At 40.3% G+C, this 14,019-nt stretch overlaps 2 protein-coding genes across 2 annotated transcripts; both read left to right on the forward strand.

Moving 5' to 3' along the window:
* Positions 1 to 694: 694 nt before the first annotated feature.
* On the forward strand, positions 695 to 4,094 carry LOC308368876 (low choriolytic enzyme-like; the record flags this gene model as incomplete). The annotated part of the gene is made up of 8 exons (XM_080843159.1): positions 695 to 782; positions 1,153 to 1,224; positions 2,402 to 2,554; positions 2,718 to 2,835; positions 3,041 to 3,219; positions 3,389 to 3,470; positions 3,646 to 3,770; positions 3,991 to 4,094. The coding sequence occupies 8 exons, from the start codon at positions 695 to 697 to the stop codon at positions 4,092 to 4,094; spliced, it is 921 nt and encodes a 306-aa protein (XP_080699285.1).
* Positions 4,095 to 9,842: 5,748 nt separating this feature from the next.
* LOC308368877 (low choriolytic enzyme-like) lies at positions 9,843 to 12,431 on the forward strand (the record flags this gene model as incomplete). The annotated part of the gene is made up of 8 exons (XM_080843160.1): positions 9,843 to 9,930; positions 10,287 to 10,358; positions 10,732 to 10,884; positions 11,045 to 11,162; positions 11,328 to 11,506; positions 11,721 to 11,802; positions 11,984 to 12,170; positions 12,390 to 12,431. 8 exons carry the CDS (start codon positions 9,843 to 9,845, stop codon positions 12,429 to 12,431), a joined length of 921 nt encoding a protein of 306 aa, XP_080699286.1.
* Positions 12,432 to 14,019: the final 1,588 nt, after the last annotated feature.

A 14,019-nucleotide genomic window follows, 5' to 3' on the forward strand; every position in this document is an offset into this window, starting at 1 on the left:
GCCTTGATATGTATAAGACATGAAAACATTGAATATGTAGACCATTGTAAAAACGTTTGTGTTTAACTGAGAAAACAGCAGACAGATATATCTGAATAAGTGACAAGTCCTCTCAAAAATTTAATGACTATAATGATAACATAGTTATTAGAATAATTGCAATCATACAGTTTCATACAATATAATTTTACAAAAGTATTAAAATAGAAAAAGGCAACAAAAAACCAATAAAAAAACTTTGACAGAACCATGCGCTTAAATCCTGAATCCTGCAAGTTTTATAACATTCATTAACATGCATTACCAGAAAACTTCATTATTTCTGATGATTACCAAATCCATGATTAGCCCACAGAGGACAAATACCCAATCTCCATATGTCAAGGTTGCATGATAAAATATCTATTGACATAGATACGTATCGTGCACACATGCATTTCCAAGGATTCACGTGTTTTTCCTTTGACTATATTTGGTAGCCTTTATCACAGTGGAAGCAGCTTTGAGACCTATATAAGCACCCTCTAACAACTTCACTCATCCACTCGTGAAGCATTACGGTAAAGTGTGCAGCACTATACAGTGTCTGTCGTATGCTTATGTTTTCTTGCTATCGTATTCATTGTCCATGCAATACTAATACTTAAACAAACATGTTTATTGGGTGATGTTTCCCCCCAGGTGATTGTCTGTCATGGCTGTGTTCAAGTTCGCTGTGGGTCTGCTGGCCCTGCTGCTGGTGTCTGCCTGGGCTGAGGAGGTGGAGGTGAGACAGTTTCACAGTATAACACTTGCAACCTGTCTTCTCCTCATAGCTTCATAGCAACACATTTAATATCCAGCTTTGTCAATTCAGTATCGAGATGAATTCAAAGACTTTGCTAGGTCTCACATCAGCAAAATGCATTTTAGGTCATCAAATAAAACAAATGGTTTAGGGTCAAATGGTTTAATCTATTTTCGCTCTGTCTTCTCTGTTTACACGTTCCACCTGCATTCTTCTCCTTTAGACAGGTAAAACCAGCATTTCATATTACAGCTGAACACTGCATGAATGCATATATACAGTATACATGCATATATTTATACATAACTAATTGTGATGTTCAAAGGTAGTTTTATAATTACAAGTCACTGTTCACTTCCTCCCAGATGAGATTGTGGAGGACACCAATGCTGAGCTGTCTGTGTCTGAGCTGCTGGAGAGAGCCAACAGGGACCGCAGTATGTCCACCTCCAGACAAACTCTTTCATGCATCAGCTGTCTTATTGCATTTATTATCAAATCAAATCAAATCAAACTTTATTTGTACGGCGCATTTCATACACGAAGGTAACACAATGCGCCTCACAGTAGGAAGGAAAGAAAAAGGGGGGGAGGGAGGTTTATAAATACTTGTAAAGAGACACAGATGGGAAATAAGTAAACGTTACATAAATGTTAAATAAATACATTTTACATGATACCAGGGCACCACTCTTGATACCAGTGTGGTGGGATTTAGGGACAGAGAAACATTTCAGTAGTGGCAATAATGTATATGACAGTCGCAACACGCGCCATATGCTGTACAAGAAGCAACGAGTCAATCAGCCCAAACCACACCAAAAAGAATCTCTTAGCACACCTTTCTTTTTTCCACAACGAGCTGGCACATGAGTGATTGAGTCGACTCCTGGCCACGGTACAGCATACGCTGTCTATAGCCCAGTTAAACGTTACATAAATGTTAATTAAATACATTTTACAGGTTACAAAACACTTTTAAAGAGACACAGATTTTGCCAGAGAAAAATCAACAGCAAATTATTTACTAACAGCACTGGCACCGTAAAGGACTACACAGCACGGTTATCCTCATACTAAGAGACAGCTGCTTGGGCTGGGGGTTACAAACACTTGTAAAGAGACACGGATGAGTAAATAAATAAATGTTTCAAAAATGTTAAATTTATATCTTTTTACAGTGAGTGATAAGCCAGATAAAAGAGGTATGTCTTAAGTGTATGTTTCAACCGTTTTAGCCATTCTTAGGTATTCTGGCAGAGTATTCCAAATAATAATTGATAAATAATTGATAAACTATTGCCTAATAAAAAAACAACAATGTTAATGTAAACATCTTCTCATGTAATGAATAAATAACTAATGTGTTAGGGTTATTGCTCTAAAAGAAAATAAAGAATGGGGTGAATGTATCTCAAGGTGTTTCCTAAGAAGTAACTCTAGCTCATTTGCTTATTGTAACCCTACTGTTACACCAACGATTAGGCCACTCTGCAGAACTTAGAGAACGGGTGTATGGCAATAGAACATGTATCGCAGATCTATTTTTATTTTTAAGCCGGACAGCATTGATCAGTTGTAACAACAGTGCTCTCTGCTGTCTCCCTCCTCCAGCTCCTGACTTTGATGAGCCCGAGCTGATGGGAGACATCGCCCTTTACAACGAGGCTGAGAGGAACGCCGACCCTTGCACTTCCCGCGGTTGCATGTGGGGCAAGTACAATGACGGCAAAGTTTACGTGCCATACGTCATTGCCAACCACTACTGTGAGTACAATTTGCACACTGAAAGAGCAAGAGTTGACAGTATACAATTCATTCTAACTGCATTTTCTCTTTCATGAAGGGTAGTTTACTGGTCACAACTAAAGCTACTCACACAGTCTTTCCGCCGATGATTAGTTAAGTTTTTTTTTTACTGCTTCAACAGCTTCCCGCGAGCTGTCTATCATTCAGCGTGGTCTGGACTCCTTCTCCTCCATGTCCTGCATCCGCTTCAAGCGCCGCTCCAACGAGAGGGACTATATCAGCATTGAGTCTCGTAACGGGTATAAAACTAAAATCACAACTCCAGGCATTATACATAGAGATAAAATAGTAGATATTTAGAGTAGAGAATAGAGTATTTGATTGTCCCATCAATCGTGTGCAAACATAGTCTAAATGGCTGTTCATCTTTAATTACCAAATGTAAAGTGAATTTCTCCTAACCTTTCGTTAACTTACCACGCCTTTTCCATCCCACACCCCTAGATGTTACTCCTATATTGGTCGTACTGGTAACGCTCAGACTGTGTCTCTGAGCCGTTCCGGCTGCCTGTACCACAACACCGTCCAGCACGAGCTGCTCCACGCTCTGGGCTTCAACCACGAGCAGACCCGCAGCGACCGTGACAACCACATTCGTGTTGTCTGGGAGAACATCATTGAAGGTAGGATAACATATCTAAACTAATTATCAAATGGGGGTTTATAACATGTACTTAGATTCTCTCATATAGTGTTTATGATGATCATATTTGTATAACAGGCAGAAGCTGTTTCAAAAGAATAAGTTAGCAGAGATAACATTTAGAGGTTAAAAATGTTTCTTTCACACAGACATGAAACACAACTTCAACAAGAAGAACACCCTCAACCAGGGAACTTCCTATGATTACAACTCTGTCATGCAGTACTTCAAGTCAGTAACACAATGCATGCTGATCTACTCTCAAATAATATTCACTGATTCATGAATTGATTGAGTAACCCATTCATTATTTAATTCAGGCATTCATTCATCCATTTGGATATTTTCACAAGCCATTTTCTCATCTCTTCATGTGCATTCTGGATGTATATTTCTGTCATATTAGCACTGCCTTCTCCAAGAACAACCGCCCTACAATGGTGCCCATCCCTAACAGCAATGTTTCGATTGGCAAGGCCACCCAGATGAGCCAGAACGACATCAACAGACTCAACAGGCTGTACAAGTGCTGTGAGTATCATTCCTGCACACGTCAATCTAGATGGGCCTGTTATTCCTGCACTTTCCTCGCTGTAGGGTTTGTTTTGTGTTCAGTTAGGCACTAGGCCCCGATAGCGTGAGCTTGAAGAAAGCTATCTATATTTAGATAATGGCATTGGAATCATTCAGGCTGGACTGAAGGTTTTAAACAGAAAACTTTGTAAATATAATGACATGTATTACTGTGCAGTGGACTGTCTTGAGATGGGGTGTCCTCCTAAAACCCACTCTGTGTTTTTCTTATCCAAACAGAAGCTCACAGGCATTGATCAGGACAATAGCCAGGCTGCCTGAGGGAGAACTCCAGATGTTTTAATCACCGGAGCTTTAATCTCATCTGATTTGATAGCAATGCTTTGTTGCTCAGCAGATCAAAATGCATTCACTCAATAAATCATCAGAACATGAGTGCAAAATGAAGGCTTTGGTGTGTTGTTATTTTTTCCTTGTGATTGTCCCATGAACAAAGGTCTTATAACAAAAGAGGAACATAAAGTATTAATGAACAGCAATGGCACATATTACATGGTGTATTCTGAATATTTAGTGTCACAAAATGTGTACACCAGATAATTTAACAAAAAAATGCTATTCCCCCTCCTCTGTATTTTCAGTATACATGAAAATAATGGCTTAGTTCCTTAATTTGAAAATAAAGAGCAAAGAATCAACTTTATTTCCTTTTTCTCTGGTTTAAAAAAAATAGTTGCACAAACAATACTGTACTGCTAGCCTGGGTGCCAGACTGAATTTAGCCCCGCCCACCACATTTGTGGTCTGTTAAGTTCGGTCTGGCACTGCTCCATTGGGGAGAAATTATAAGTTTTCAGCAAAATGATCTAACCAATGACATTTTCAGGGTGGGCTTTATACGATGATGGACAGATGATCTACCAACGCTTGAGTTGATTAAACAGTAGATTCCAAATCGTACCAAGATGGCGGCGTCTCGGGAGCTTGTCAGTGGGAAATATTTTATGTGAATTAAGCTATCTACACGACTTTTTTATGTGTACATTGACTCGGTTAGTTGTGTATGTGCTACACGAATGTTGCAGTGAAGGTCTAAACTGTAGTTCAAGACCATTATTGTTAGGTTAATGCAAAAATCCATTAAAAAACACATAGTAGCTAGCCTCGCTGCTAATAAGTATAACGTGAGCATGCATATCTCACCGATATTGACAGCGCATCAATTTTGAAAGAGGAACAGAGAAACGCGATCAAGGCATTTGCCGATCGAAAAGATGTTTTTGCCGTCCTTCCTGCGGGATCCGTTAAAAGTTTAATGTATCAGATGGTTATACTATGCTGCTCTGATTGGTTCTAGGTATCCAAATGAGCGAAGAGGCATTTTTTTCCCTGGTTCGTTGAAACACGCCCCATAATCACAGCTCAATGGAGCAGTATCAGACTCATATTCTGACTAGAATTATGAGTAAGACATCGTTAGGCTACTGTACTGCACAAACTGCTTTGAATTGACCAGTCAACCAAGGTTTTGAATCTTGCAGAAGCTGTAGGCCACCAATGGCCTACAAAAAACTTTACTCAACACAGAACTGCTGGCGGGTAAATGAAAGCATTTTCAACATGCAAACATAAGAAACAGCGTTGCTTTAAATATACAAAGACATGAGTTTTTCATGCCTCAGTGCATCAACAGCAGCTTGTAGGGTTGTGAACATTAAGGACCTGATTTACTAATATGCGAGCGCTGCTTAATCTGCGTTCGCAAATTAACGCACAGTGTTTTTGCGCATTTTCCGTGGTATTTATCAAACCACATCTGCGCTGGGCACTGGGGTGCTTACTCCGCCCTTTAAAGTGCCTGATTTACTAACATTGATTTGCGAACGCAGCTTAATATGCGTCTTTGCGAGGTGCACATTAACGCACAGTGTTTCCCCGCATTTTTCGGGATATTTATCAAGCCAGATCCGCGCTGCATGGGCAATCATTATTTAGCGCACCGTTTAAAGACTGGAGAAATTGCTTGCAAGTTATTGCCACCATGGAGATTCGAGGAAGAAAAAATGAAGGTTCAGCAAATAGGAGAAAGATATATTGGTTCACGTTCGCTCAATCACTGAACCTGATTCAATGGGTTATATTGTTGTTTTGCCTGCCATCACCTACAGCGAGATGTTGAAAAGAACACGATTATAAATAATATGCTATTGGTGGCATTAATGCATAAACTGTCTATTACAACAATATAGATGTGTACATGGCGAGATTAATACGTTCTACAAGGGACATGGGTTCACTACAATATATCCCCACTGAAACATACATTTACCAAGTAGCCAGGCCTCTCCAAAATCACCGTTGCTCAATCATGGATAGATGGCACTATTCCGGAAGATAAAACTGTCATGGACAGACCACTACCACGTAAGTAATGGTCATGTTGTCATGTCATATGACCTGAACATTCATTGAATATGTGTGCTTTCTGTTTCGTTAAAAGTGTTCGTGGATTGAAGATGGGGCTGTTTGCATGTGGGTGCGATGAATGGCTCCAATTACGTTCGGAAAGTTTAATTTCAGCTATCGTAGTGGGGAAATGTATATTGACCAGTGCCCCGTAGCAATGCGTCGAGTACCTGGGTGAATATTTGGCTGAGTGAAGGCTGAGATATACCAACTGATGCTATAACTGTTTGAAATGATCCAATGCCAATATTTGCAATGTTGTCCAGGGTCTACCAACTGATTGAATGGAATGTGATCTCCGGTTGGAGTGTTAGATGTCGTCTATGATCTGGTTCAGTAATTGAAGTATTGCGTGGCTTTCAACCTGTACCGTCTAATGATTTGTGGTTCATTTAACTGAAAATGTGTTATACGAGTTGAAAAAAATAATTCTGTGCGCTGTCTCTGTCTTTTTTCTTCGCCTTGCTGTTATCACTGCTGCCATATCAACGTTTTCAGACTCAATGGAAATGCGCTTGCTGGTTAAGACGTGCTTTTATGAGGCGGAGAATTAGCGCGCAAATCGGAGACTTGCGCTCACCAGGCAGTTTAGTAGATACCATGCAATACATTATTAGGCGAACTTACCTTCTCTCCTCCCATTAAAGTGCGCTTCACGCCTACGTTACCACCCACGTCCACGTAACCTCCCCTGTTCACACCCACAGGCGTTAATATGCGCTGCGCCCCCTTAGTAAATACCGTTTTATGTTTACGACCGCTATTTTACGCCAGAAATGGGCGCATAAATCTCTCAGGAATACAGTAATCATGATCCTGTTATACTTTGCTAATGAACTGTTTATAATAAACCACCAACATGTGGATAAGTAAATTACATTTGTCATGTTATTATGGTTTGCGTTTAAGGCTGCGAATAAAATGCATCTTCTTTGTGGATCTCTTTGCATGTTCTTGATTACACTGATGCAGATCACAATGATTGTGGGAGGCAGGCAGCACAACACCTGCCATCGCTGGAATTAATTATCATACCCACGTGCAGGGATATAATTAGAAGTGTCTAGGACGATGCCATCCCATTAATCAACAACAACCACAACTCTCCGATCACGTCCTGAGCACACATGTTTCTCTGCTTTTTTTCTGGAAAACATTTTTGATGTCTTTCATGTCATTTTCTGGAGTCATGTTTCTCGTGTCATATTACACAGCATTTGCCTTGTACTGGGGGGCGATAGTGGTTCAGGAGGTAGAGGGGATTGTTTAATACTTGGAAGGTTGCTAGCTCGATCCCGAATTACCAAGTGTCGAAATGTTCTTGAGCAAGACACTGAACACCCAAACACTGTGCTGGTTGGCAAGTTAGATAGAAGATAGAAGCTTCTGCCATCTGGTGTATGAATGGGTAGATGTCTGAGGCATTCATCTGTAAAGCGCTTTGAGTTCTCTATGAGTAGAAAAGTGCCTGGTATCAAGTACAATATTACCGATAGTGCAAACAGTAGATGAAACTGTAACATTTAAAGTGGCGAGACTGTATCACTGTCCATTTAGAAGCCTGATGGCCCTGAACTTGTGTCGTCGGTAGGCTCGTCAACTAACAGTAAACTAGCTGCAGATTGCAAAACGTTTCAGCACATCTGAGCGTGTCGAATATGAATGATTTCGACGCAGCGAACCGCGGATATGTTTGAGTGCTCATGCATTGCATTGCTTGGAATAACCAGAGGTGAACTGTGACGTAGCAAGCTTGCGCATGTATGTTTTAACTGTCTGTTTTGATGTATCAACTGTCACATTTGTTGCACTGGTTAGAATTCAGTAAAAGACGGAGCAAACACAGTGTATGTGTTGTTGAAACACATATGTGCGTAGACTTGTTTTCTTTCCCTCTGAGAGTGGTTATTCAAAGAAAATGTTAAGAACTATCTACTGATAGAAAGAAGGGAACTTTTAGCCACTACACTGCCTGCGCACGATGCGGATCCACGTTGATGTTGTTAGTAAACAAACAGGGTGGGAGCACATCTCCGTCGTCTTTGCACATGCCCAAGGCAAGGTAAGCGGCTTCAATTTTGGTCCATGTAACCACTTACAAACAAGAGCAGCTTCCCGTAGAATTTTTCACACCTACTTGCGAAGACGATTCTGTCAGAGCGGCTTACAAAAAAGACACATGTACACGCAGCTACTGTCCATTTAAAAGCCTGATGGCCCTTGGAAAGAAACTGCTCTCCAATCTACGGGTGCGAGACCGAATACTTCGGTAGCGCCTGCCAGAAGGCAACGGGCTAAAAAGTCTAAAGTATGGATGGTAACAGTCTTTTAGGAACCTGCCAGTTTTTTTGAGGCATCATGTGTGGAAGATGTCCTGCAGGGATGAGAGCTCCCTGCCGATGATGAACTCAGCAAAGCTGACCACACTGCGTAGGACCTTGACTGTGCAGCTCCCATACCACACTGTGATGCAACCAGTCAGGATGTTCTATATAGTGCATCTGTAAAAGTAAGTGTGGATGACTGATTCCATATGAAACTACTTCAGTCTCCTCAGGAAGAAGAGGCATTTCTAGGCCGCTTTGACCACCTTGTCCGTGTGAGCAGACCAGGTGAGATCACTGATAATGTTCACCCCGAGGAACATGAAGCCCATATCATATCCTGTGGTAACACGTGGGTCATATAGAGGTTGCCGCAGAAGGAACATGGTGCTGGTTACAAAGACATTTTCAGTCCAATATGACAAGGAAAACAATAATAAACTATTGGGTACAAACATCAGCAGGCAAAGATGGTTCTGAGGTTGGCTGGTGATAAGAAATGGCTATGACAAAAAGAAACAACATAGTCACAACATCCTGGAACATGAATATGCTATTAGAAACTCAAAGCCTTGATGTGTATCAGACATGAAACATGGAATAATATGTAGACCACTGTAAAAACTTGGTGTTTAACTGAGAAAATAAAAGTTATTTTCTTTGAGTCGTCAAAACAGCAGACAGAAATATCTGAATTAGTGACAAGGCCTCTCCAAAACGTAATGACTATAATAATAACATAATTATGCCATTAATTGTAGTCATACAATTTCATACAATACAATTTTACAAAAGAATTACATAGATAAAGGCAACAAATCCTACAATAGAAGAACAATACGGTTTAATCCTGAATCTTATTCGTCTTTTAACATATGTGACATGCATTATCAGAAACTTCATATTTTCTAATTATTACCAAATCCATGATTAACCCACTGAGGACAAATACCCAATCTCCATATGTCAAGGTTGCATGATAAAATACCTATTGACATAGATACGTAAAGTGCACACATGCATTTCCAAGGATTCACGTTTTTTTCCTTTGACTATATTTGGTAGCCTTTATCACAGTGGAAGCAGCTTTGAGACCTATATTAGCCCCTTCTAACAACTTCACTCATCCACTCGTGAGGCATTACGGTAAAGTGTATTCCACTTACAGTGTCTGTTGTATGCTTATGTTTTCTTGCTATCGTATTCATTGTCCATGCAATACTAATACTTAAACAAACATGTTTATTGGGTGATATTTTCCCCCAGGTGATTGTCTGTCATGGCTGTGTTCAAGTTCGCTGTGGGTCTGCTGGCCCTGCTGCTGGTGTCTGCCTGGGCTGAGGAGGTGGAGGTGAGACAGTTTCACAGTATAACACTTGCAACCTGTCTTCTCATAGCTTCATAGCAACACATATCCAGCTTTGTCAATTCAGTATCGAGATGAATTCAAACACTTCGCTAGATCTCACATCAGCTAAATGCATTTTAGAACAAATGGTTTATGGTCAAATGGTTTAATACTCTCACTCTGTGTTCTCTGTTTACACGTTCCACCTGCATTCTTCTCCTTTAGACAGGTAAAAAACCCAATTTCATAATACAGCTGAACACTGCATGAATGAATATATACAGTCTATTTATACATCTTATATTTATATATAAGAGTTATTGTGATGTTCAAAGGTAGATTAATAATTACAAGTCACTGTTCACTCCCTCCCAGATGAGATTGTAGAGGACACCAATGCTGAGCTGTCTGTGTCTGAGCTGCTGGAGAGAGCAAACAGGGACCGCAGTATGTCCACCTCCAGACACACACTCTTGCATCAGTTATCTTATTGAATTCATTATTGATGAACTATAGCTTAATAGAAAACAACAATGTAAACATATTCTCATGTAATGTAGAAATAACTTGGTGTTAGGGTTATTGCTCTAGTATAAAATAAAAAATGAGGTGGATGTATTTTAAGGTGTTTCCTAAGATGTAACTCTAGCTCATTTGCTAATTGTAACCCTATTGTTACACAAACGATTAGGCCACTCTGCAGCACTTAGAGAACTGGTGTATGGCAATAGAACATGTACTGAAGATCTATTTTTATTCTTAACCCGGACAGTATTGATCATTTGTAACCGCAGTGCTCTCTGCTGTCTCCCTCCTCCAGCTGCTGACTTTGATGAGCCCGAGCTGATGGGAGACATCGCTATCAACTCTCCCGATGAGAGGAACGCCGACCCTTGCACTTCCCGCGGTTGCACGTGGGGAAAGTACAATGACGGCAAAGTCTACGTGCCCTACGTTATTGCCAACCACTACTGTGAGTACAGTTTGCTCAATGAAAGAGCAAAAGTTGACAGTACTAACTGCATTTTCTCTTTCATGTAGGTTAGTTTACTCGTCACAACTAAAGATAGCCTACTCACACAGTCTTTCCGCCAGTGACTATTTAATTGTTTTATTTGTTACTGCTTTGACAGCTTCCCGCGAGCTGTCTATCATTCAGCGTGGTCTTGACTCCTTCTCCTCCATGTCCTGCATCCGCTTCAAGCGCCGCTCCAACGAGAGGGACTACCTCAGCATTGAGTCTCGTAACGGGTATAAACCAAAAATCACAACTAAAATGCAAAATTAGTATTTGATTGTCCCATCAATCGTGTGCAAACACAGTCCTTAATGGCTGTTCATCTTTAATTACCAATGTAATGTGAATTTCTCAACCTTTTCTTAACTTAACACACATTTTCCATCCCACATCCCTAGATGTTACTCCTATGTTGGTCGTCGTGGTAACGCTCAGACAGTGTCTCTGAGCCGTTCCGGCTGCTTGTACCACAAAACCGTCCAGCACGAGCTGCTCCACGCTCTGGGCTTCAACCACGAGCAGACCCGCAGCGACCGTGACAACCACATCCGTGTTGTCTGGGAGAACATCGTTGATAGTAGGATAACATATCTAAACGAATGATCAAAAACATTATTTTCCCCTCCGTCTTAGTAGTGTATTTGTAATGGGGGTTTGTAACATGCACTTAGATACTTTCATATAGGCCTACTGTATATGATGATCATATTTGTATAGCAGGCAGAAGCTGTTTCAAAAGAATAAGTTAGCAGAGATAACATTTAGAGGTTAAAACTGATTATTTCACACAGACATGAAACACAACTTCAACAAGATCAACACCCTCAACCAGGGAACTGCCTATGATTACAACTCTGTCATGCAGTACCACAGGTCAGTAACACAATGCATGCTGATCTACTCTCAAATAATATTCACTGATTCATGAATTGATTGAGTAACCCATTCCTTATTTTATTCAGTCATTCATTCATCCATCCATTTGACGATATTTTCACAAGCCATTTTCTCATCTCTTCATGTGCATTCTGGATGTATATTTCTGTCATATTAGCACTGCCTTCTCCAAGAACAACCGCCCTACAATGGTGCCCATCCCTAACAGCAATGTTGCATTTGGCAAGGCCACCCAGATGAGCCAGAACGACATCAACAGACTGAACAGGCTGTACAAGTGCTGTGAGTATCATTCCTGCACACCTCAATCTAGATGGGCCTGTTATTCCTGCACTTTCCTCGCTGTAGGGTTTGTTTTGTGTTCAGTTAGGCACTAGGCCCCAATAGCGTGAGCTTGAAGAAAGCTATCTTTATTTAGATAATGGCATTGGAGTCATTCAGGCTGGACTGAAGGTTTAAACAGAATACTGTGTAAATATAATGACATGTATTACTGTGCAGTGGACTGTCTTGAGATGGGGTGTCCTCCTAAAACCCACTCTGTGTTTTTCTTATCCAAACAGAAGCTCACAGGCATTGATCAGGACAACAGCCAGGCTGCCTGAGGGAGAACTCCAGATGTTTTAATCACCGGAGCTTTAATCTCATCTGATTTGATAGCAACGCTTTGTTGCTCAGCAGTTCAAAATGCATTCACTCAATAAATCATCAGAACATGAGTGCAAAATTAAGACTTTGGTGTGTTGTTATTTTTTCCTTGTGATTGTCCCATGAACAAAGGTCTTCTAACAAAAGAAGAAGTACACAGGTATATGATCAGAAATGGCACATTTCCCCTGGTGTACTCTGAATATTTAGTGTCACAAAATGTGTACACCAGAGAATCTAACAAAAAAGTGCTATTTCCCCTCTGTATTTCCCATCTGTATTTTCATTACACATGGAATAATGGCTTAGTTCCTTACAGTTTTTCACTGTTGCTAAAACCCGTTTTTCAAAACAGTAACGTCTTTCTCAAAACTGCACACAGAAAATTGAAAACCTCACACACAAAATGCTAAACCTGACACTCCCTTTGCAAGATGACTCTTTGCTATCATTTCTCTTAACTGTTCACAAAACGGAACTCGTGTTTTCATTTGGTACACACAGCCATATTTTCAAAACACACACACATACATTAATTTAGTACACACAACTAAGCATTAGCTGCACACTACCAAGCATTTACAGCACACAGAAGTGCAAAATTGAAAACACAATCATCGAAACACACCATATGAATGACAATAACTCATTGAGCCCTTTCTCCTTTTGTAATATGTATCAGTGTAGGCCTACATTTTTCATAGTCAAACATAAAACAGCAATACCGTTGTTCTCACAAACCATATTTACAATTTCAGTCTCCTGTTCCACCAGATTGTATTGACATAAAATTGTATACAAAATGCTTATAGTTTTTCTCAATTGCTTACACACATTTTTTGAAAGCATGCCTCGTTCTCAAAACTCTAAACACAAATCCCAAAGCAACTAACTGAAAATGCAAAACCCTTTATATCTCCTGGAAAATGCTACTTTGCTTTCAAAAAATATTGAAAGTGTGTTTTCTTCCTCCACAGTGTGGTTCTCTTTCAGTCCTGCAAAATACAAATACTGTGAGCACACTACGTATATTATATTGATATGCAGTATTACAGTACACAAGGCAAACAGATTTCGTACTTGTTCTCCATCCTGAAGGTTCTAATGAAAAACCATGAAAACATGGTCTAACACAGCGGCCCAAATCTCATTAGAGATGACCATTCTCCTTCTTCTTTCTCCTGATCCTCCTCCTTCTTCACCTTGTCCTCATTCTCTTCCTCCTCCTTGTCCTCCTCTTCCTTCTCTCTGTCCTCCTACTCTTCAACCTCCTACTCCTCCTCCTTCTTGTCCTCCTCTTCCTCCTCCTCTCACTCTTACCCCTCTCCTTCTCTGGTTATCGATCTTTTCAAGTTTTCAATAGTTTATCAAACAAAACAGAGGCTCAAGACACTTTTATGGTGCAGTCCTCACTGCAAATTGGTCAAAAGACCTGAAAGTTTAGAGATTTGACTATTTGTGGCTTGCAGGTTGATGCTTTGAGATTTTACTTGAAAATTGTGTGCAACAACAGAACTTTGTGTACACTGTTTTGACAACAACGTG

The sequence above is a fragment of the Sprattus sprattus genome (genome assembly GCF_963457725.1).
Source record: "Sprattus sprattus genome assembly, chromosome: 8".
In the NCBI taxonomy this organism is placed as follows: Eukaryota; Metazoa; Chordata; class Actinopteri; order Clupeiformes; family Clupeidae; genus Sprattus; species Sprattus sprattus.